Here is a 26,119-nt window from a genome sequence, read left to right on the forward strand (position 1 = left end):
TCAAGCCCATCAGTAAGTGTGCCAAAATAGTGAATCAGTTAGTGTGTAAAAAGCGTTGGGCTAATAACAAAAATACCAAGAATACCTTCTGTAGCATCTGTTGTACTATTCTTTTTCTGTCTTTTGGAGGGAGAGAATGTCAGCGGAAGAGTGCCAAAGCACAGAGAGACAGTAAGATGCAATGTATAGAGCACTGGACTGTGATTCAGAAAACCTAGTTTCTAGTCCCAGGTCAAGCAGGGTCCTGCTGTGTGACACCAGGCAAGCCATTTCACCTGTCTGTGCCCCTATTTCTCCTCCCACCCATCCTATAATTAGGTAGAAAGCTCTTCAGGGCACAAACTATCTGTGTGTGTTTGTACAGTGCTGAGTACAATGGGGCCCTAATCTTGGCTGGCTGACTCTAGGTATTATTGTAATCCAAACAATAGACTTGAAATAGCCATTTAAAAATAAGATCCACAAGTAAAGTAAAAATCCACAAGCCTACAAGACTATTTAAACTGCAAAAGAAAACCTATCAAATGATAAAATACCAGGTAAAAGCAGCATGCTTTAAGTGAGTAAAATTAACCTTTGAAGATGATTTTTAACCTTTATTATATACTGCAAGAAATATAGATTAACTACAGAAATCGAGCATTTGTGAACAAAATGATACCTAATATCTATGGAACACACACAAGGCAACATAGCATACATAAGCTTAATAAAATATATGAAATAACAACAAGGGGCAAATCAGGAGGAAAAGTAGCATAGTTTATCAATTTAAGTATAAGATAGAAAATCAGAGCTTGTCTAAACATGAAAATTAATCCAGAATAAGGTAGCGTGCAAATTTAAAGCAGATTAACTCTTCCTAATTAACTCATATCTGAACACACATTCTGGAATAAGAGTGTCAGACCCCAAATTAGTTTAATTCATGTAGTAGCTTTTGGCTAAAAAAAAAAAATGGATTACGCTATTTCAGAAAACGACACTCTTATTTCGGAATAAGAGTGTCCCCTCATGAAGTTAATTAGGAAGAGTCAATCAGGAATCAGTATTCAGCAATAGCTCCCTGTTTAGACAACCCCTAAAAGGGTTTGGGTTCTCCTTCCAAATCTGCCATGGTCTTGCTGCATGAGAACTTTTGTAAGTCACAAAGTCTGTGCCTCTATTACTCCTCTGTAAAATGAGGGTACTTCTCTACCTCACCAAGCTTAATTCATTACGTTTGTAAACCATAATGAGATTCTTTGATAGAAAGAATTAAATTAGTAGGATCAAAAATTCATCTACGGAAAAGTACCCAGATGATTTACTGGTAAAGTACACATATATATAGAAAATTATACATTCCAGTGTTTCAGTAAGTTGACTGTTCAGGCAGGTTCTATGTCCTCTATATTGCACAAAAATCCTTATTATGCTCTGTTTTCTGTTTTTATTAAATATTATACCAGTAGCAACATTATTAAAAGGTTGGGATTTACTGTAGCATTTTCTTGCTCAATATCAACAGCTTCTTTTAACATATATATCCAATACATACTTATGCAGCACAGTAGTATTTTTTAATGGATTAGGCTATCACTACTTTAATATACTATACCCAACAGTCTATCGTTATGAAACTTACCACCTGGTTTATCATGGAAATTTATTAAAATGCATAGTTTTTTAAATTATTAAAACTACATCCATTTACGATGCAGTAAGATGAGAAGTTGTTTTTTGAAATATGATCAAACTTAACACATGACTATGTCCTGCAAGCCTCTCAGTCCCTATACATAACAGCCTTTCATTCCAATTGGCTGGTCAGCAAATATTTTAAGGAACACAAGAGATCTAAAGTGTAGGCTCTTTTCAACCTAAGATACAGCAGCAGAAAAATATACCCAACTAAAATTTAAGTGTTACTTATACAACTTTTCAAATAGCTGAACGGCAATTAATGTCTGACACAAGTCAGAAAGCTGTTTGTGTCCTGTTTAACAATGGTTCCAGCCAAGATTACCATAGTTAATCATGTAATTCTATAATGAAAACACAAAGCACATAAGTACAAAGGAAGCCTGGGGGCGGAAGAGACTAGGACTGGAAGCTGTGGTGGGGAAGACTGGTACTGGTTGGGTAACGAGACCGGGAGCCATAGAAGGCAACAGTGGAGGGAGGGGAAAGGGAGCCAGTGGGTGCAAAGTGGGACCAGCTGAGTAAGGAGATCAGGACCAGTGGGGCTAGGTGAAGAGGGTGGGGGAAAGAGGAGACAGATCTGATGAGGAGCCAAGATGCAGGAGGAGACACCCATTGAACAATGAGGAGAAAACAAAATATTGAATAGCTGCTCATTAAGTGAGCATCATCCATTCTATGCACTGTGCAGGGGTTCTATAGCAAAAATACAGTGAGATCATGTAATTAATGACTATCATATTGGATATGCCTTAAGGTTCCACAGGTAACCTTAATTTCCTATATTTTTAGTGTTTGATTTTGCAAACTGCATTATGTTCTTAATGTATTTTTTGTGTAATAGTTTGCAATGGAAAAGTGTTATTTGCTATATAGGGTATGAACATTAATTTAATCTGTACTGTGAACAGAAACATTTTAGTTAATTTTAAAGAAAGCTCTTTGCTTCAACTTTCATCCTAGTCAAGAGTATTTGGACAACATATGCAGAAGGTGCAAAGCATTTGTGTGCAACCCAAGAGGTGCCTTGATGGGCTTTTTAAAAAATTAATTTCTTCAATATTGTAACAGTGAACCATGGAAACTTCCTGTTTTTTCTTCTACTGCCATTTCAACCTTCTCTCTAGCTCTCTTTCAGAGCATGTAAGTAGAGGAATGTATGCTGATAGCAGCCACAGTTTTTGTGTGGAGAAAATGGAGGGCAGAGGTAGGAGGAAAAAGAGAGGTACCCCATTAGAAACCACCACTGTCCCATACGGAGCAAAGTAAGAAATCTGAAGCTTTTCTATGTGGGGAGGAGGGAAGACACTTCTGGCCAATCAATGTTCTGTCACTTCACGTGAGAAGGAAAGAAGTAGCTAGCAGTGAAGGAGGGAAAAAAAGAGTATGGGGATTGGGGAGAGAAAAAGGAGTTAAGAGATGAACAGAGAAAGAGGTGAGCCTCTGGTGCATAGGGCTTACAAACCAGTCTTTCATACTAACCTTTGATTCTAATATATTTCACTGTGTTTCGCATCCTTACAAATGTAGTAAGAAAAATGATTAATTTCTTCTTCAGTTAACTTTCCTTAGATTGCACTTTATTTAAAATGCAAGTAAGCTGACCAGAACATTTTTAGTTATTCATACACATATGATGTTTTAAAAAAAAGAAAACTAGTTTCCTTAACATGTAATTTTATATTCTAAGGGAGGCCAGACACTGGTCAGGACATTACTCAGAGAATATATTTGCTTATTTTTCACCCATAGAGGCAGTTCTTCCCTTTAAATTCAGCCTCTCTCTGCTGGACTTGTGCAGAACTTGTGTCATTGTGGCTGCACTGCGAATCACACTGTACAAAGTTCTATGCTTCTCAGCACACGACTCTAAGAAGCCTCTTGCAGAGAGAATACTTTGGTGCACTCAGAAGGGTTTTTACTGGTTGCTTTGCATGATTATGTTTTCATTTGATCTGCTGATAGACTGTACTGGAGACCTTCACATACTTTTTTTTTAAATCCCATCTGAAGAAAGAACAAGGTATCTGACTTTCTCCACACACTCGTCTAACGGAAAGAGATTTCAAAGCCCATTTCACATACAAAATATGAAACTCTCTAAATATTTAGGGCATAGGACAAAAAAAGGAATAAAAAATTGTTTGTAGTCATGCACTGTTCTTTTTGACTATACCTAGGGCAAGGGTAGGCAACCTATGGCACATGTGCCAAAGGCGGCAGGCAAACTGATTTTCAGTGGCACTCACACTGCCCGGGTCCTGGCCACCAGTCCCCGGGGCTCTGCATTTTAATTTAACTTTAAATGAAGCTTCTTAAACATTTTAAAAACCTTATTTACTTTACATACAACAGTAGTTTAGTTATATATTATAGACTTTTGGAAAGAGACCTTCTAAAAATGTTAAAATGTATTACTGGCATATGAAACCTTAAATTAGAGCGAATAAATGAAGATTCGGCACACCACTTCTGAAAGGTTGCTGACCCCTGACCTCGGGCCTGATCCAAAGCCCACTAAACTCAGTAGCAACACTCACTTAGTCAGGACCTGGGATAAGCAATATTTTTTCAAGGAAAAAATGAAAATGGAAACGGTCAGTTAAGGAACCTAGTTTTCTTATCCTATCAGACATAATTACTGTAGAAGAGGTGACAAAACAAATGTGAAGTCCTAAAGGCAGTTTGTTGAGGGCCAACAAAACGAGGCTGAAATGTCACAAATTTCCCTGGAAGTTTTGAAGTTTCCCTGCTCTCAAGAAAACATCAAACATAAGGCGATTGATATCAGAAAACTTGAATAAACTTGAACCACCCCCTAACTCCTCTTGCATGCTTGAGTTATGGGAGCTTTCTGCCATTTTAATAGAAAATGTATCAGTTGCAAAGGAATATCTCTGATGTTAAAGGCTCAGACATTCAGGCTTGAGGGGGAAAAACAAGCACACAAACAAAACTCATACTTGTGAAAGTTGGTGGTTATGGGAATTCTGGAGAAGATTTCAGGATTTGGTGATTGCCATCCTTTATGAACCTATGTAATTATGGTCTATGAATCCATTAATGTGGTCAGAATTATATATGCTTTATTGAGACTTATTTTCAAAACAATTTTGGTATTTAGATGGAATAGTGGAAAGGCATACATGAGTACACAGGGCGACAGGAGAGAGAAGGTTTCTGACTTCCATGCTTAACTGCTCTGGTACATCCATGTGGATGACTTTAATGCAGAGAAATTCAGGCGTATCTTCTGAAGATCAGCAACTTGAATGGGCTGCTGGCACAGTAAGGCTAGACTGCTGGTGAGGATTAGACTGCTCTAGTCTAGTGCATTGCTGAGAAAGCCAGTAGAAAGAGTGGCTGGGCTAGGCTGCACTCACACACACACTCTTTCAAGAAGCTGAAAGCAATCCTGAAGATCCACTGGCACTCGTGGTATGGATTACATGGCTCTACAGATGAGTGAAGCCTGGGAAACACTGGTAAAATGGCAGCCTGAACTAGGCCATACTGACACAGAAGAACTAGATGAAAGCCAAAAGGGTTGCAGATTCAGCATACAGGATCCTCAGCATGCTCTAAAAATAAGGTCAACAGATTCAAATTACTGCAATTCCAATTCATGTCAAGTTCCCAGTACTTTATAGAAGGAAGTTCTCACACTCTGAAGTTCTGTAGTGAAGAGCACTCATCACAAATCTGTTCTCTTAGGTAGAGGAACAGTAAACTGGGGTCAGAGTTTGGTGCGATAGCAGCTCAGAGAAAATCTGAATTCAGAGCAGCTGATTGTAAACTGTTTTATCATGTTGGAATGAGCAGGCCTAACCCATGTGTAATGTATAGACCAATGAATAGTGATATAAGTAATGTATACTTTTTTTTCAATTAATACACAAATTTGAATGGATTGTGTATGTGACCAAAGTTACAGTTACTATATATGAATAAAATGTATTATTTATATGTGGTCACAAAAGGCCACTTTTTAAAATTGAAACAAAGACATCTCTGATATGAGTTTACAATTTAAGGCTAGATTTTACAAATTGCAAACAGCCTGGACAAGAGAAGGTGTGGAGCTGCGTCACCCCAGGGGGCTTGGAGAACAATTCTGCCTCGGGGGAAGGGAGAGAGAGAGAGAGAGAGTTCTCCTGACATGCAGGAGGCAGTGTACCCAACTTCTTCAGGAGGTACAGCCTACTTCCCTGCTGCACTGGTCTGACTCTGAGAATTGATGTGAATGGCTGGAGGCCTCACCCTCTCCCCATCCCCTTTGGATTGGATTTCACATCTGGGGATGGAGGGAGCGAGCAGGCCAGGCTGTCCTCTAAAGCAAGAGGCTGCAACTGTAGCTGGATCCTACACAGGATGCACATAAGAGGGACAAGGAGGCTGCTCTTTGTAGCAACCTTTCCATCCACAAGGACCAGACACAATCTTGCCCTAAATTAAACAGACACGGTGATTTGCATGCTGCCAATATGAAGTAAAGTATTTTATCATCAGGATTTTATCCGTTACCTAATTTCAGTAGCATTCCTTTTAAAAAGTAAAACATCCAAATAAAATGCCCTTATTTTCATTGATACATACAGTACATTAGAGATGCTCTTTTTCTCAAAGAATAGGCATTGGAAATGAGTGAGTTTATTGATCCAATTTTTCCAGTTAAACACACCTCACATAGCATGTACACACCTAATTCATACTCTGCAACAATTCAGTACTACATTAAGTCATTTGAAATAAAATGTTTATTTGCATGCAGTAGTAGTTGAGTTGTTAATTTCTCAAATCTAAAACATTCTTAGACTCATTGCAGTTTGTATAAAAAGCCATACTTAATATGCTAGAAATAACACAGCAACATTTAAGAGCAACTGTACTGAAACTTAACATGCGATATTTTCCCCCATAAAAATAAACCAGAAGAGGAACAGAACCAACCGGCAGATGAAACATAGCACTGGCTTTTTGAACACACATATTATGCACAACTATTTTAAAGTAAATTTTAATAATTAATCATATTTAAATCCTATTGAATAATTAAGTGATACATAATATGCAGAATAAGTGAAAGAATGAGTGCAAGGATTTTATTGTTAGTTCATATCATGTAACAAGTTCCATTAAGGAAGTGTTTATAGACGAGATGTTTTCAATTAAACGGGGGACCACAATGACACACCATTTTAGAGGATACCACATTAATCTCTTCAGGGATGGTACAATAGGCAATACGAATTAAGCTTTCCATTTTATTTGCTTATACTATCCTATTATACTGATACTGTTTATTTTCAAGTGCTACACAAAGAATGCTAAAAGAGTATTTTTCAAATGCGTCTCAAATAGGCATTACAGGTAGAAGTGTTTTAAATCCAGCTGTTGCATCCTATGAGCATTTACAGTAAACTGCTTGACAGAAGCTGAATATAACTAATGCAAGACAGGGACAAGATATGAACTGTTAGATCTCATAATGGGAGTACTCCCAATGATCACTAAACACATTTTTTAGATTTTTTTTTTTGGTTAGTTTGACATAAACTTGAGTGGAGGGGGGGTAAAACCTTGAGTATGAAGAAGGAGAAAGCTAATTATCAGTTAAGTCAGGTCAGAGTTTGAATGAATCAACAGCACACAAGCAATGAAAAAACCTGTAGGTATCAGTACTGACATTTCAAATTCACTTATTCTGAAAAAAAACTTTGGAAGCAACCAATATTTGCAGACAAATTTGCAATATGTTTTATCAGTTTAAAAGCATTAAGATGAACAATTTTGATTTGATATTTTTAAGAAGCATCATAGAAGAAAAAGTCTCACTTAATCAAGAAAAGCTTAATTGCAACTACACATCGGTTAAGATCTCTGATCTCAAAACATAAACATTTCTTAGGGTTTACCAGTGTCTTTAATAATAAAGTGGTAAAACGGTAGCATACATTAATTAAAGCCATATAACACAAATGCTAACTCTGTTTCCTGTTGCAACTCTTAAAAATGAAAGATTTTTTTTTTAATTTTTTTTAAGTAGCATAGGTTTTGAAATGGAATAGAATGTCACAGGGCAGGTTTAAGAACAATGATAAAAAGATGGTAACATTAATTTAGAGCCCAATTTTTAGAGAAGTCCAGCATCCACCCCAGTGCACTCCATTGCACATTTGTGTGCTCAGCATTTCTGACAAATAAGGCTCTTTAAAAAAAATGAGAATATACAGATAGCTATACACACATATATAGTGTGTACACACACACACACACACACACACGCGGACAGAGAGTTGTAATGAGATATATGCAAATATTGAGTACGTTATTAGGCATGAGAGCAAAGGCCGAGTCCCTCCCTCTCATTATTACTGACCACCCTAATAAAAGTTAGTAGTTTTATAAAACAAATTAGTTAAAACAAATGATGCTTAAATTAAAAATAGACGTGTATACTTTGACAATTAGGCTAGTAAATTACTTCTAGTTTCAGTATGCACCAATTTTATCCTATTAGTCAAATAAAATGACTTTGGAACCACAGAAGATCTGAAACCTGTAGTAACTTTCACTGAACTGCCTGCTTAAATACGAGTTAGAACAACTCAGTTGATTGTTTAAGTTGACTGCCTTTGGAATGTTGGGTGTCTTTTCAGAAATACATTTATACTGATTTTCCACATTTGTAATATGTTCTTCAAACTGTGGCTCCCACTGTGGAAAATGTTTTTCTAAAATATTACTATCTTTTTGAGGTACCAATTTCAAAAATTGCATAAATAAATGTTAAAATAGCCACTAAAAATTTAAAAAATATTTTTACTTCTCTGCATGTTTTTCTTACCTGCAGTGCCCAGGCTGACATGAGCCTAATGAGGCGCACACACAGAAATTAGAATTAACAGGCCAACAGACTTGTGTTCTATCATGCTTATTTTATGAATCAAACCGCTTTTAGTTACAATTGTCTACTATTTTTGAAGAACTCCTATCCGAAAAATGAATTTAAGTCAATTTACCACCTATTTACCACAAAATGTTCCTATTCACCCTTCAATCAATGCACTCCTAGGTCTGAAACTGATTGAGATCATATGTGAAATAAAATGTGATAAATCTGAAATATAAATGTATTAATCCACTATATACAACTGGTAGGAATACAGCTTTCTTTCCTTATTTACTTATTTATTTTGCATAGGTTAGGTCAGTACACATGCTAGCTTTCAATGTATGTTTTCCGTATATAAGGGGTCTGGGCAATCTTCTTGGTTAAGTGTATTGATCAGTTTTGTTTCTGTGACTACTGCTTACTAAAAAGACTATTTTACCACTGAGCTTAATTAAATGTACAAGTTTACTAACAAAAGAACACCTATCTTGAAATTCAAGATGAAAATTGCATATTTGCAAAACTAAGGTTTTTTAATTGATTTCAATAAATGAACAATTCTTATTCAGTACTTCAGGAACACTTCTAATGAAATATAATGAAAAGAGGTAAATTTATTGAAAAGTATTTATTTGAAGAAGTAATAAAAAGAAAAAATATTAATTTTATTTTAAAAAGTGTGAACTCAGTAGCATTTAAGCCAAAGAGTTTAAGCATAATATAAATTCAGATAAATTGGAAAACATTCACTAATTTTGGAAATTAAATGAAAACATACATTACTTTTAATGGGATCAAAATTTAAAAAACCCAACTTTTTCCTTCATATAATGTGTTTTAGAATAACTATTATTATAGTTATTGAGGCTGTAGCATAAGAGTTTGACAGTCTAGGACTGTCTATATATAAACTCTATCACAACCTCCACATAGTAACATGCTATTTTTATTTTCTGTAACAGCAAAAATGTTATCTCTGTTATTGTGAACTGAAAAGTATTAGGATTAAACTTTAAGATACCTTTAAAATATTTATATTAAATCAGTTTAAGATCTTTGACTTTCCTATTTAAGTATCTAACAAGTCACATGTGCCAAAGTAGTTCTGTATGGAATTGATTTTAGCGTAAAGCTGTAAATAAAACATTCAGACACTTATTTTTAAGAGAACTTAAAAATTTTACTTAGTTTAGATAAATTGCAAACAACATACTATATAATGTAGTTAACTGTTAAAAGAGGATCTTTGCCATGTTCCATTAAATGTGTAATAAAAAACAAGGCTCCAGGATATCTTGAAGACAACATATGTAGATTTTCAGTTACAAACTGAAGCACAAATATTACTGAAATCAAATTATGTAAGTGCTAGGAGAAGTACCTAGAGGCAACATGAAATACACATTTTAATTCTTCTTTATGGACAGAAATCACCAAAACAAGGCATATTTCATGCCAAGCAATGCAACTTCAGATTTTTAAGAATTCTATACTTACCCGTCTCCGGCAGAAGGGGAGGCCCTGGGCAATGATGCTGATGCTAAATATCTTCATCACAGTTTGGTGTGGCAAAGGGTCTTTTGTACTTTTAAGATCAACAGGAACCAAGCCATGGTTTATGGTAACTTTTCCTGGTTTTGACATTTTACAGTTCTTGCTTGGTCACAAATCTATTAGCAATGTAAGGCCATTGCTAAAAATTTTAAAAGCAAAATTGCATTATTTCTTTTAAAAATAAAGATTACAAACAGATGAGTCAGCTCCCCACAACCTGCTGCCTTTGTCTTTCAACCTTCTCCTGCCAAGTATCTGGACTTCTCTGCTGCTTAGTGAAGTGCAAGCTATCCCAGTATAGAGAGGAATTATAAACTACTAATGTGAAGGCAGACTGCTCTTGCCAATCAAACAGCTTGGGGGACTTCTCATGTAATATCAGTAAGACACCATCTTCTGAAAGGGGTCCATAAGATTAAAAACAAAAAGAAAAGAAAAGAAAAACCACATCCGCTTTTAGTTTTAACAGCCAAACCCACTTACACAAGGACTTTACAGAAAAATTGAAGACTTGTCCTTTGAGAGGGAAAAGGCAAATTCAGTCTTGAGTCACTTCAGGTGTTACCACAGTATCAAGCTGTGACATACTATACTTTGGGGGAGCATCTTGTAATCCCCATATTCTTTATCTGTATATAATTGTGATATTGTATATAAAGCATTCCATGTGAGGTATCAGGGAAAAGGTTATGATCAGCTGAAAGTCACTGTTCTATCTAAATATGTAAATCTTTAGTGCATATGAAATTATGAGATTGTATTGTATGGTTGTCATTAAAACATGCTGTAAATTGGGGAATCAGCCAGATGATAGCTCCCCAGAGACAACAGCAAGAAAAGTAACCAACACCGGGGCATGGTGTCAAACAAACATTAACAGCCATTGTCCAACAAGGGAGTACAATTCAGTGACACACCTGCATGAGACCACACCAGGGGAACTGTTTAACTTTGCCTGGGGACTCAGCAATGCCCACCAGACATGCCTGGACATGTGTCCTCCAAGCACATGGGACTGAAGGAATAAAACAGAACACAGGGGGCCCATGGTTGGCCTTCCTCCTGCCCCCACCTATGCTGCAACAACAAGGTCACTGAGAAGACTTAAGACTCCAACAGAGGAGACTGGCCCAGGTTTCAAGGGTGAAATCTATGTACTATGAACTGTAATATCCAGTGGGGTGAGAAAAACTGCTTAATCTAGATGTTGCCCAGTCTACTGGGATTGAGAGTTTAGACTGCGTGCTCATATATTTTATTTTATTTTGAGAAGTAACTCACTTTTTGCCTATCATTTATAATCACTTAAAATCTATCTTTTGTAGTCAATAAATTTGTTTAACTGTTTATCTTTACCAGTGAGTTTGTCTGAAGTGTTTGGTAATCTGCTCAAGTTTACAAAGGCTAGTGTATATCCACGTTCCATTGCTGAAGTAGTGAATCAATTAATAAATTTGCACTGTTCATCTTGAGCAGTGCAAGATGGTATATTCCTGAGGTACAGTGCTGGGAGGGACTTGGCTTTGGTGCCTTTCTCTGGGTGATTCCATGAGTGGCTCTGGGTGAAATCTAGCTGGGACTGCCGCCCAAAGTGCCAAAGCAAAAAAAAAAAAAATAAATACAGGCCACCTGGACTGTGCCGCCTCAAGAATGGATGGAATGCCGCCCTGAGCATGTGCCGCCCCAGGCACGTGCTTCCTCCGCTGGTGCCTGGAGCCAGCCCTGGTGCTGAGTGATAACAGCACCTGGAGGGATTTGCTGCTGGTCACTAGTAAGGCACTGAGAGAGAGAGCCCAGGCTGCAGAGAGTTCAGGGGGCACAGCGGTCCCACAGTCCCAGGCTGCACTCCAGGGATCCCGTCACAAAAACCTTCAGGTCTTTAAGAAAAGGATTCTTCTTATAGACTTTCAATGTTTAAATGAAGATTGTTGACCAAATAAAGAAAAAGCTAATCTCACAACGTTGCTATTTCTAATCCATAATCTCCATGGAAACCCAGTATTGTCAACCCTAAAAGTTAAAAAAAATCACAAATCAAACTCGAAAAATATATTAGCCCAAAAGTGAGCAGAGGGAGTTTGTGTATGAGCGAGAGACAATTAGTGTTGCCAATTTATTAAGATGATTTTGGCCACCACAGCTGAAGCTCTTGCTGGCTGCCTGAAGGTGTGGCATTTTCCAGTCTCTCCCTAGCCCCCAAATTTCTAATAATTCTGTGTCCCCCTTCACTTCACATCTGTCACAGCCCAGCAATTCATTCTGTCTTGTAGTCCCCATATCAATTCTGCCACATCAGACCGTCCTTTAGCTCCCATGTCAGCTCTTCTCACCTTAACATCATCCACCTCTCCTCAGTGCCCACATCACTTCTGCCCCCTCAACCTCACCTCTGCTCCTCCCCAACCAAGCCAGATGCAGTGGGGTCCTCTTTTCCCCTTTCCCAGGTCTGGTTTTGGAGAGATAGAAAAGGCAGGCGCAGACTCACTTTTCATGTTTGGAGGGGTGGGGGGAGACCCAGAGCCACCCTGAGCTGCTGGTCTCTTTCTGCTCTCTCTTCCCATCCTGTCAAAATAATGTCAGCTTATGAACAGAGAGGGGAAGAGTTATGCCTGCTTCCTGCAGCAGCCCTGAATGGCTGCTCTTCCCCAGGAGACTGGCAAGCAGGGAAGCCAACCTATCAGAGGGGGTTTCCCCTCAGAAAGGGCTGAAACTTGCAAGAAGGCTGCAGCTTCTCATGCTATTGAAAGTCTGACTCTAGCCTCAGCCAAAATCACCTAGTTCTTCACGAGAACTGGCAATGCAGACCATTATGTTCCAGATTTTTGTAATCAGTTTACTCAAATTATAAAAACATTCAATAGCGAAAGATAAATTTAGTCAAAAAAACTTTTGCTATGATTTACTATGTTTACATGGTCATTTCTACTCTGTGACAATCCGTTGTACTAAAACATATATTTTGGGTTGTTTTTGGTTTTTTTTATTTTACATGAATTTAAAAAACCTTCCTGAGCAAAATTGTGACAGCTATCTTAATTCTGTGAACACGTCATAGGACACTGTTGATAAAAACAATCACAATACAGTCAAACCTAGTATTGTGTGAAATACAGTGCCTGGTAAAATGATCCTTAAGAAATCTTACGAGTCCCTTTATGCACTCACTTATATACACAACCATCCGATGTTTAACAACGTAAAAGTGAAAGAGAGCTCCGGTAATACTTTAACCCTTCAGGCCTGATACTTTTCCAACTCAAACTTTTAAAAAACCTGCACAAATGTAAAGGCAATAATGTTTTACCTGTGTATGACATTTTCAAAAGGTCTTAGTTGTTATAGTAGTATTTTACCATAGCACGTAGGAGCCCTAGTCATAGACCAAGACCCTATTGTGCTAGGTGCTGTACTACACAGCCCCAATGAGCTTACAAACTCAGTATAAGGCCTTGTCTACACTACAGAGTTTTGTCGACAAAAGTTATGCCGCTTTAATTAAAGCACTTTAATTAAATAGCTGTTGCATATCCACACTATGCTCCTTGTGTCGGCAGAGCACATCCACACTTGCAACTCTTGCATCAACACAGAGAGCAGTGCACTGTGGGTAGCTATCCCACTGTGCAACTGGCCACAGGGTGCTTTGGGAAGGGCTTGCAATGCCTCATAGGGCAGGTACAGTGTCACATGATGCAGGTTTCTCAATCCCTCCTTCCATGGTCTTCCATGAGGAGTGCATGCCTGCAGAGCGGTCACAGAGGGCATTGTGGGATACTGGGGGAGGCCAGTTGTCAGTATAACAAACGGCAGCATCTACACCGACGCTCTGTCGTTTTAACTTTGCCGCAAAAAGCTTTGTCTCTCTTGTTGAGCTGGTTTTATTTTGTCAGCAAAACAGCGGAGTTTTGCTGCCAAAAGTAGCTTTGTAAAAGCTGCCTTTTGCTAACAAAATTGTGTAGTGTTGACAAGGCCGAAGACAAGAGAAAACAGATGGATACAGACAGGGGAGTACAAGGAAACAATGAGACAATACTGGTCAGCATAATAGGCAGTGATCTCTGAACACCAGCAGCCTTGTCAATTTTTTTGTAGGTCTCATGGCAAAAGAGTTTTGAGGAGGCATAATATAGTAGCTTTGCTGATGTTCATAGGGAGTCCCACCCAAGACTGTGGGGCAACATGGGAAAAAGCAAAAAGGCACTTGTTAAGTTTTCAAACAAGTGGGCAATGGAAGCTGGCATCATCACTTTCAGAGTGGATTAAGATAAATAACTTGTTCCAGAAAAAAAAAAGTGTCCACAGATGGAGTTATTCTGAATAACTACTGCACTTTCAGTTCAGACCCTACCTTAATTAATTTTCAAGTTTAGACAAGCCCTGAGCTGTGTGGGTGTATAATTCTTTTTGGTTTTGTTGTGTTTTTGAATAGGTTATTTCTCTCAGGGATAATACTGACTAGCTGAACTGATTCAAGTTGTCCCAATTCCATTTCTATATATCTGCTTCTCTTCCACTCTCACGGGCTTATTACATACTACTGGACTGCAGATAATGTTATTTATTTCTCATATTATGGACACTAATCCAGAGGACCCAATCAGTATATGGGCCCCACAGTGCTACACAAACACAAAAGAAAAATGTTGTTGGCCTGAAAGTCTTACAATCTAATTTAAGCAATAAGTGGGTGAAAGAAGCAGAGGAAAGTGAAAAGGGGTGGCTCTCTTAACACTGATAGGAATGTGTTATTTATACCAGCCACTAGATATGTGCATATGTGGGATAAATTGAAAATTTGAGTTTTAGTGCTATAAAATGCTGGCGAATAAATCAAAGTAGATTGATCTTCAAAAGCTGCTCCCATTGACTTTCATTAAAATAAAAAAGGAACTTCTTTGAAAATCAGGCCACTTCTATTTATGTACATAAACATTGATTCTGGTACCTAACTTCAGGCACTTGTGTTTGAAAGTTTTGGTCTCAGTTTGTCATCAGATGCTATCCTGTATTGGTTAGACCCTGTAAAACCACAAAGTTCCTGGACACAGAACTTAAGAGAATCTACTTTGAAATACAGATACATAATAAGTGATAGAACTTTGAACTCCCTTTGAACTGAAGAAATAGAAAGTGGATCACTAATAGGGCTCTATAGGAAAAATTTACTTACTTTGACTGAGTAAGTAATATTAAATGGGCTTACTCTTTCAGCCTAATTGACCAGGAAGAATACATTAAAACAGTACAGTGAGTATTTCTGAGAATAATGGATTTTGGCTTACCTGTATTAACAAGCAGCTTGAAATTTTACAGAATCCTCTGCTAGATGTAAGTAACTTTAGCTACCCGGTTCTGAAATGTTAACTTTAATATTACTGAGAAAATAAAGAAAAACAAAAAAGTGAAGTATGTACTGATATAGTGATTTTTCCCCCATAAAGAGCTAATCATTTGCAGATACAGGAAAGTTGAACAACAAAACAAAACAAAAACACGCTTTTCCCAGAGTTTTTATCATTGGTGAACAGTTGCCCTCAAATGGTTAAAATAGAGCATTGCAACATTGTAAAATACAACCTCGCCAATTTTTTATTTTTTTTCACACACACACACACACCCCACCTCCCTCCCTTCCCATTTGCAATTCGGAGCTATTTTGTTGTATACTTAGTGAGCTATAAGAGAATTCTGGAAAGCCTTAGATTTGTCTGACTGGACATTATACAGAAGTCTTATTCCTTGTCCACCACTCATTCATCTCCCTACAGATGTACAAGAACCAGTCTTTTGACTTTGCTGAGAACAATTCCTGAGTGGAAACCAGCTTTTCATCAGCCAAGCTACCAGTAAGGCTTTCCTACACTAGAAAGTTGTAATGTTTTAAATCTATATAGCTAATGTGGTACCACTCCCACAGTTATGTTGGTATGAAGGTGCTTTATACCAGTATAGCTTGTTTCCGTATAGGCAGGGAAATAGGTAAACTGCTTCCACACTAGAGGAATGGTTAACCCCCACCCACAACTGGCATAGTTATACTGTACAAAACCTGTGTGTAGGCCAAGGATAAGTAATGGAATGATCATATAAGCAGTCAAAAAAAATTAAGTCCCCCTCCCAACACCTAAGGAAAACTATAAGAAAACAGAATAATGACCAGATAGATACTGAAAACCCTGAATTTTTAGATTAAAATTCTGCACATTTCACCCTTAATCATTATTATGAGACCACTACTGTTAAATCTTTGATGGGAAGCAGGGAGATCTTTTGTGCATGCTACTATATTGTACACAGTTATACACACACATACACACAGAAACAAAACTGGAGGGAAGGAAAACTGAGCATATGTTCAAACAAAAATAAACGTTTCCATTTCGTAGTAACCAGTACTCAGTTTGTCAAAAGTAAATGAATGAATGTTCGATAATATTCATTTTTTCTTATTACATCAAGGAAAATACAAATTACGGTAGTTATTCTTTCCACTTTGTGGTTAACTAATAGACAATTTTAAAGTTTATTCTATTTTATTCTTACATTCTTCTTGAATTTTGCCATCACTAGATTAATATACTATATCATTTGTAACTGGGAAGGGACTTTATAAAAAGAATTTAATTATTTTAAATCCACAGATCTTCTAGCTTTACTTTATTTCCCCTTCTTGTTTTTATAAACTATTTTAAAGCACTTGTCTTCATTCCTTCATTAAACATTTCAGGAAGTATTTCAGATATGTAACATAAACCCAACTGCATCGTCTTACATTTTACAAATATTCTAGAAATGTCTGGCCAATCTTTATTGGCTATAACATGATTTGTCTGATGATTAAGTTTAACTCTTTGGTCTGTTCAGGGTTCCACCAGCTGTTAAAAAGAACTCCTACAGTTGTTATCCAAGAATTCAGTTGCTGATTACTTATTTATGCTGAGATTGCTCCGTAAAAGAAAACTAAAACAAGCTAAAACAGGTAGACTGGTCATTCAAAACATTATAACAATGGGTTAAAAGGTCAAATCCCTAACATTTGGGGGAGGGAAATGTGAACTTAACAGGAAAAGAAGAATTAATATTCTGTAATATTAACTGTACACACCAAAAATTAAACTTTATGATCATTATGCTACTTTAATATTTAAACAATTTATATGATTTCCAATGAGAAACTACCCATGTATGCATTCAAGATTCCCAAGACAATACTGAAAATCTTTAATAGGGCATATCAATGTTCATTAGGAAGGGCTACTAAAAAGTAGGGCTGTCAAGTGATTAAAAAAAATAATTGTGATTAATTGCGCTGTTAATAACAGAATACCATTAATTTAAATATTTGTGCATGTTTTCTACATTATCAAATATATTGGTTTCAATTACAACACAGAATACAAAGTGTACAGTGCTCACTTTATTTTTTTTTATTACAAGTATTTGCACTGTAAAAAAACAAAAGAAATAGTATTTTTCAATTCACTTAATACAAGTACCGTAGTGCAATCTCTTCATCATGAAAGTTGAACTTACAAATGTAGAATTAGGTACAAAAAAACAGCGTTCAAAAATAAAACTACGATTTCCCCCACTCTTCTCACTATAAAATTCAACCCTAAAAAGGCCTTAAAAGGATGAAAATAAATAGTTAATGTCAATCTCAATATGTGTCATTCAATAACTCTTTGGTGGTATAACTTGCTGTCCCGCCACTTTTCATTCAGACTAAAGAAATATTTCTTATATAAAATAAGACAATACACGAAGGCCCTCACTTGCACAGTTCCATCCATTTCTGGAGTTTAACCACTGCCAAAATGGAAGGCTGAACATGTAACTAGCATTAAATTTCAGGTTTATTAACATGTATAAAGAAAATAACTTATTTTGTTGCTAGAGACCTTAAATACAAGACCACTAAATTTTTCTTATTACAACTATAAAATACATATAAAACCTAACAAATGTAATATAACCAATTGTTACACTGGCATTCACATGAGAGTGACAAATTAAGCTACATAATCCTTCTCAGCTGGTTAATAGCATACTTCAAAGGGGTGTGAGGCTATTAATAATAGCTCAAAATATGCAAAGTAAAGAATGTCTGGGTTACCAGAAAAAAGCAGGTAGCCCAAGAAAGGGCTGACATTCTGGGCTGTCCCAGGCTTTTACCACCTTCCCCTTGATTATATTTTCATATAAAATCTTGCTTTCTTTCATTTGTTCAAGCGTCATTCATTCCTACAAAGTACAATGGTTACCTCTTAAGTAAAGAAAAAAAAGACTAAAATCTACTTTTGAGTTAATTGGTAACACTTCAAGGAATCCAATGAGACATGTTACTAGGAATCGCTTCTACATTTCTCCTCCTTATGCCTTATAAACTTTGACAGATTATGGATGATAGTTCAGGCTCCCCAGAGCACAGGAGTCCTGAGTGTATTTGATGGCTGATTTGTGTAATAGTAACAGCAGCTTTTTAAAAAGAAGTTTGGCCTCCATACTTGTGGACAAGTACTTCTGCCTGTAGTCAAAAATGATATAACAGGGTGAAAGCCCCAAACCAGTCTTTCAGAACAGCCTAATTTTTGATAAAGTCCAGACTTGAACAGAAGAAGAAGAATCACTCTCGGCTGGAACAATGAGTTTCAGACCCAAAAATCGAACACCCGAGACAGCTACCATTTAATTATCACTTTATAATTATTCCTTTCATCTTCAAGGTTACACTTTACTCAGACTTTCTAATGAAGGTAAAGTACTATATATTTTTTTAAATTATATTTGACTGAGGGACAATTGGATAGCTCATGAAATTAGTCAAGAGGGGATTCAGCACGTCACCTCTGAGTAAATAGTTAACCATATCCAGGTCAGCAGCAACCAAAAGTAGTTTTCATCAGAGGCATATTCTGTAGTCTAAGTGAAGTGAACGGGTCGTCTCAGTCCAATTCAAAATGTTAGTATGATTAAGTCTCCTTCCAAAGGCTGGACTATATAGGGAAAAAAATAAGACTGTTACTTCCTCACAGCTAACAGTATTACTATTTTACTTCAAGTGGCAGTGTCTTTGTGTCGAAAATTATGGGTTTCAGCACTGCTGATAATCTATGGTGCGTCTATATCTATATCACCAAGTATTTGTAACACTGTCCATTTTGGCAGAAAGAGACCATGGACTGAGTGGGTATGATAAAATTTATTAAGTGTTAACAAAATGATATTTCCATGTCACAGATGAGAACAGCAGCCACTGATTCCAAAAACTGAACAACCCTATAATTCAGAATTTGCTTGTTTAGTTTTATGTAAGACATGGGCAGGTAATGAAGTTTGGCTGAGAAAGTCACAGCTTTTGATAAGCCAAGACTAAATATACGAGTTAAGTAAAGACAAGTGACATCTTACATAGAGAAAAAGAGCTGCTATACTGTCAGGTTTGGACGTATTCAACATGGGTGGGAGATCTCTGAATTCCATCAGTAATCATATCATTAATTCCATGCTCTGTCACAAGCTCTTCCAGTGACCAACTGAAGAAACTTAAAGAGGAAGATGGGGGAGCAGAGAAGGAAGAAGGTGGAGACAAGGAAGGGTGGGTTTAATTACAACCATTTCCAACTAACCATGAGAACTGGGAGTAAGAACAGCATCAGTGCCTGATAGAAGTATGTTCTGTGCTTTCCACCAGCAGATTCATGGAATGTATAGCTATTGTCCTTTCTGTGATTGAGAACTAGTGGGACCCATCTGTGAGTTAGCCAATTTAAAAAAAACTAACAGTGTATTTAAAAAATAAAAAATATACATACATACATATACACACACACACAAACAGGGTTTTATATAAAGTCATATATAAACCAAACGTTACTATTTAGTAATCCATATACTAAATTATTTACATTACCAGGTTAGGATGAAGTACAAAAATGTTACAATGTTAAAATTAAAATTTTTACAAGTGATCAGGAAAACTGCAATTTGTGAATTGTTTAAATTATCCACACAATTCGAGAAAAGATACGAACAACTGAATTAAGCATATATTTATCCAAAAAACAAGAGGCTTTAATCCACACAGAATAGTTACAAGATTTGTGAGGGGTAAAGTGTTGTACTGGTTTAATATTTCCCACTCTCTCTGTATTTTGATGTACCGGTTGAGGTGGAGGTGAGGGGGAAAGGAAGCTAAACTTGCCCAATTGACTCAGTGGTTAAATGTTCACGTGGGTTTTTGGAATTCACAGCAACAGAATAAATCTAGACAGAATGTAAGTGACATCGCAAACTATTCTGGCTTTATTGATCATTAATAGCCGCTGATATAAGTAACTTCAGGTACAGCTCAGATACCATATATCACCAAAGAGAACTAACTATGATATTAAATAAAGAGTCAAAATGTTTCTTTCCTCTGTGATACACATTAGCTACTTGTTATCCAAGTATTCCTCTGATTTACCTGGAATAGTTTTGCTTCCAAATATGCAGATTGCATGGCACAGAACTGAAAACTGGTATAAAATGTATACCAAAAGGAAAGTTGTACTATGCATAGTCAAGTTTAAAGAAATGTGAATAATACCACTTACTTACCATTTGTCACATGACAACATATATTCAGATAAACTGGAAAATAAATGTTCACAAAGAGATAGATTTTTATACTATTACTTTTACTTTACTGAAACTGACAACAGTAACAAATATGCCACTGGATAAAATATAGTCCTGATGTAGCCATTAAACATAGCTTTGGCCTTCAAGAACCACCAACCCCCCTGCAAGACAATTCCAAATGCAACAGTTTTGCAAGTATACGTTACCACTTCCATACAAGAAGCAATGAGTTAACCTAATCACATGTTGATTATTGGTTTCATTAAATATATGGATCTGTAAAACAATTACAACTACTAAAAACATAAAGCTAACACGGAATGAATTGTTAGTGATTGTTGATTCTTCGTATAATGCAAACTCACCAGCAAAAGTTTTACTTTCTTCACACTTCGACTGACCATTTGTATTGAGTTTCATAACAAGTAATGTCAATTTAAGCCAAGTCAGAAAAAGAGAAGCAGTTTTAATCCACACTCTGAGAACAACATCCACTGATAAATACAGCTGTATCACTCCAGTCGAGAGATATTTGGGCTAATGATCACATCAGCCAACAGCACCTGCCACATAGCCAAGAACAACATAAGGAACAAATGGCATTTTTAAGTGGGGCAGAGCTCCCAAATGTATTTGTTAGACAAGCCATGTATCACTGTGTACTTCTTAAGCATACTGGAAATATCCTCAGACTCATTTTCATGATTTACATTTATGAATGTTATTACCATATATCTGTATAATTGATAGGTTTAAATAATATCACTTGAAATGCTTTAAAAAAGGACAATTGACACACACAATACTGTTTGTATTCATTACAAGACACTGTTTCAGATAATTAAATTAAGATAAATTAGTATTTGAAGACCACTTTATATCAGACTACTCTGCCACAGTAATCCAGGTGGTGATGATACCTTCATTTTTATGTTTCAATAGGGCTCCACATAGGCCCAGGGAATCAACGTAATGGAAGATTCTAATTATTGCCACCTTTTCAATAATATTCCCTTAAAAACTGGAGATTAGAGACAGTGACGATCTGTGAGATTCTGATTCAAGAGATGATTTATTGACAAAAGTTTAAGAGATGTTAGCATTTTGCCTTCTGGAGGAGGTGTTGGCAGTCTCCCCACAAACAGACTAACAGATAAGCTAAAGGAAGAACCACACATGCCTGTCTTGAGTGAATCGATTTTCACAAGAAACAGTTGAGTGAGTCTGGCAGTGACGATCAGAGAAAAATAGAATACATACATTTGAGATTCAGGCTTTGTCATCACAGCAAAAAAAGGTGTGGTTTTACAATGTATTAGCTATCTTGATGTAAACTGGTGCAGACGAGGCACTGTAGCTTTTATCTCGATGTAGCTAGTCAAAGTAAACCCCAGGTGGGGGACATAAAGTTAACCTCAACTAACTGCATGGAAGTAAAAACTGCAATATCTTGTCCAGTAGTCTAGTTCAGTGGTTTTCAAAGTTCGGGTCGCGACCTAGTACTGGGTTGCCTTGCTCAGCACCCAGGGACCTTGGTGGCTGGCCAGTAAAAACTAGTAGTCCCTATCTGTTCTGACACTGCGCTGTGCCCCAGAAACAGCCAGCAGCAGGTCTGGCTTTTATTAGGCTTACCAGTTAACCCAGGGGTTCTCAAACTGGAGGTCGGGACCCCTCAGGGTTCGCGAGGTTATTATGTGAGCTGTCAGTCTCCACCCCAAACCCCACTTTGCCTTCAACATTTATAATGGTGTTAAATATATATTAAAAAGTGTTTTTAATTTATAAGGGGGGGCTCTCACTCAGATGCTTGCTATGTGAAAGGGGTCATCAGTACAAAAGTTTTAGAACCACTGGGTTAACTAATCTTAACCGTTAACCCCCGGCTGCTGGACGGCCCTGCCAGCCCCCGGCTCCCAGCCCCCGCCGGCCCCCGGAATCCCAGCCCTTCTCCCTTTAATCAGTTAACCATTTAAACAATATCATTTTAATCGTTTAAACGGTTAACTTTTAAAACTATATTTACATCCCTAGGACTTATGTCGGCATAACTGGGGTGACACAGCATCTGTGTAGACACTCCATTACTTACATTGGCTGTTAGCTGCCTTGTTAGGCAGGAACCGTGAAATTGACAAGAAATTTGTGCAGCTAGAGCCCTGCTGCCCCCCCTTCCCCCTCCCCCCCCCCCCGCACACACACCCCACTCCCCTGGAGAACTGGGCAACTGGAACCTGCTCCTGGACCCCCAAGCAGCTTCCTCCCCGCTCCGCTCCCCGCCCAGGAACATTAGCTATCTTGTCAATTACATGGTGGGGGAGGGAAGGGGCAAGTCCCCCGGGAGCCTGTAGGGCAGCAGGGAGCTGACAGTGGAGCTGAGAGACCAGGATCTCAACTCCTTACACAGTCCCTCTTAGTATTCCTGGTGAGGACACACACCACCAACCGAAGGAGGGTAGCATGGACATGCAGCTTCATGGTAATTACTGCAGGGGTTGTAAGTCGACCTAATATTGGTTGACTTAAGTTTCTAGTGTAGATACACCCTCAGTCACTTGTCATTCAACTTTCAAACACTATCTCTGGAAACCATACAGAAAAGCAGTATGAGGACCACAAAAAGGTTAACAGAAAATAGCAGATATTATAGAACAAATGACAATATTTCTTGTAACTGCAAGTGACATTTTAATGTAACAGATATAATTAATAGCTAGAGATTTCAAACTTTTTCCTTGAGAGAGCTACTCAGTAGCTAAGTTCTTATGAATCACAGACTATTTCAGGCAGGGATCACCGTGAGAGTTACTTGTCATTGCAAAAATCAGAATCCATGCCCCATGAATCAATTAGCACTCTTCCTGCTCCATTTATAGACTTGACAAGACTAGTGAAGCAATGATTCGTACAGGCCTAGCTCTCCCTGTAAGAGGAACTGAAACATAACCCCCACCTTTGAATGCAGAAGGGAGGAGCAGATGCCCACCTCAGATAGTAGCAGGCAGGAGATGGGGTCACTTCTTAGCCAGAGTCGTCAACATGTGAAACGTGCTCACTGGGACCAATTCTTCTTAGAAAGCTGTTTCTATAGGCTATCTCATCCCTAGCCACAGAAAGAGTACATAATCATAATTTTGGAGTTATTTCTTTAATGTGTGTGTGGGGAGAATCTAAAAATACCACCAAAATGCACAGACAAATTAAGAATCAGTAATCCTTTCATAAATATGTTAGTATTTTAAAAGCTACATTTTGGTGATTAGTTTATTGATTTTCCTAAGAACACAGACAATAGAAAGAACAAAAAGGTTAGTTGTTTTCAAATAACGCATGCTTCACAGGTAGGATTACGGCATTGTGAAATTTTACAACTTGTCAAAGTTGCAAGACCTGGCAATACAAACCCAGACAATACTACAAAGAGATAACATATTAGGATGGGGGTAACAGAAACGAAATAGGAGACAACATACATGAATAGAGAGAGGAAGGAAGAAAGGGGATGAGGGAAAGGAGGGTTATGCGGAATAGAGGTCTGACATTCTTTGAGCCTTCTCAACCTTTTTATCAAAATGTATCTAGAAATGGGGTCTAAATTTCTTCAAATTCATGTAACTGCTCTCTGTGGGGGTAAGCTGTTATTTCTTTAGCTTCTAACTCTGGCAGGTCTGAATACCACTGCTCTATTCTGGCCATAAGCCTACTCCATTTTTGTAAAATCATGCACTTAATGATCACTGAAGCCCTCAAGTACCAAAGTCTTTTTGGTGGAGTTAAACCCAGTTTAACAGGTTAGTAACCTAGGATATAATTTTCGGCTGAGGTTTGGCTGCTGAAACTGAGCACTATCTTAACTCGTGTCCTTTGTGTTCCAGAGCTGCCTGATTGTTGGACAGTCCCACAGCATACGCCTCAGGGTTTCTTTTTCTCTGTTACAGCACTAACAAACATCAGAGGATAAGGCCTTTATCTTGTGCAACCTCTATGGAAACTAATACATTTTTAATAATTTTTTTTGTTGTATCAAGATTATTAAAAGAGCCACAGATGTTTTTAATGTTACATAATATGCTCTGCCACGGGGATTTTTTTAAATCCCTTTCCCAGAGTTTCACAATGAAGTCCAGGCTAATGAAATTCCTCTTCCTTAACCAAGTATGCATAGTGGACATGGACCTGGCAAGTTCATGAAGCATTTCTAAGGTTCCAAGTAGTTCTGGGGCCTCTGGCAGTCCTAGGGCATTTGGATCAAATTGAGATGTTAGAAAGTGTCATAATTGTAAGTACTGCCACTAGACTGAGGAAGGCAGGTAATAATGTTGCTTTAGTGTTAAAAAAGGAACAAAGCCCTCATCATGACTTACTGTGAACTCCATATGATGCACTTGGCTCAGCCAGGTCTTCCCAAATTATAGATTTGTCCCCAATATGAAAGTTTAGGTTGCCCCAAATAGATGCTTTTGGATTAGGATGAGGATGAACTTGGGACCTTTTAGGCAGGACAGCCCAGACCCTTCACACAGCCACCACTGCAGGCACCTCATTTTTCCACACCAGACAAAAAGACAAATGGAGGAGACCCACAGGGAAAACTGAATGTCTTAATCGATTTACATCCATGTGATGTAAGGATATTAGCATGGTGGAACCAGTTTGGTATCTGCGATATGATAGAAGCATAATAGTAATTTAATGACAGCTGCACAGCTAAAACAGAATTATTTGAAATTTTAGCAACTATTCTATATACTGTATGAATGAGGAAAGTAGTAAACATTCTATATTTTGACTGGTATTAACCTTCAAGTATACACTAAATTACACTCCAATACAAAATAAAAAACGAAGTTCTACACCTAACAGTTAGGATTATTCTAAACAATACAAGGCTTTAATTATATACCTACTTTAAAACTCAGTTTTTCTTCTAATATTATGTAAGAGTTATCCAAAAATAATTTAACAGTTATGATTACTTAAAAGTAAGTCTGACGTGCAGTTATAAAAATCACTAAATAACTTTGATGTGTAAACAAATCAGTTTTTATTGAATATTATTAGTGTGCTCATTTCTGAATACAGAGGAAGATCTGTTTGTTGCCCCAAGATACTTATCATTTGCCACTATATTCTACATCAGCCACAAAATTAAGACACCTTACACTGGAAATCAAAATAAAAGTTTAATATTTGTTTGCATTAAAAGAGGGAAAAGAAGAAGTGCACTAATCAGAAGGGGGATACAGAAGAGGTATTTAGAAGAACAGACCATATCACCAATGACTTTCATAGCCAGATTTAAGCAATTCTTAACACCTTTCCTTTTTGACAAACCTTCATTTGATTTACTCAGTTAAGAGTCTG

General features: G+C 37.3%; 1 protein-coding gene across 18 annotated transcripts in view; it reads right to left on the reverse strand.

Annotated features, from left to right (window-relative positions):
• Positions 1–26,119, reverse strand: part of FBXW7 (F-box and WD repeat domain containing 7) — a 295,965-nt gene that overhangs the window by 112,580 nt on the left and 157,266 nt on the right. Inside the window, exon 1 of one of the 18 annotated variants that reach the window (XM_005307368.5) lies at positions 10,076–15,710. The exons of 14 other annotated variants lie outside the window; for them this stretch is intronic. In XM_005307368.5, the coding sequence (XP_005307425.1) occupies positions 10,076–10,222 (147 nt within the window). In that variant the 5' untranslated portion in view covers positions 10,223–15,710. 3 more of the 18 variants (XM_065597827.1, XM_065597828.1, XM_065597826.1) reach the window with 3 other exon arrangements.

This window comes from Chrysemys picta, chromosome 5 (assembly GCF_011386835.1).
Source record: "Chrysemys picta bellii isolate R12L10 chromosome 5, ASM1138683v2, whole genome shotgun sequence".
Taxonomy (NCBI): Eukaryota; Metazoa; Chordata; order Testudines; family Emydidae; genus Chrysemys; species Chrysemys picta.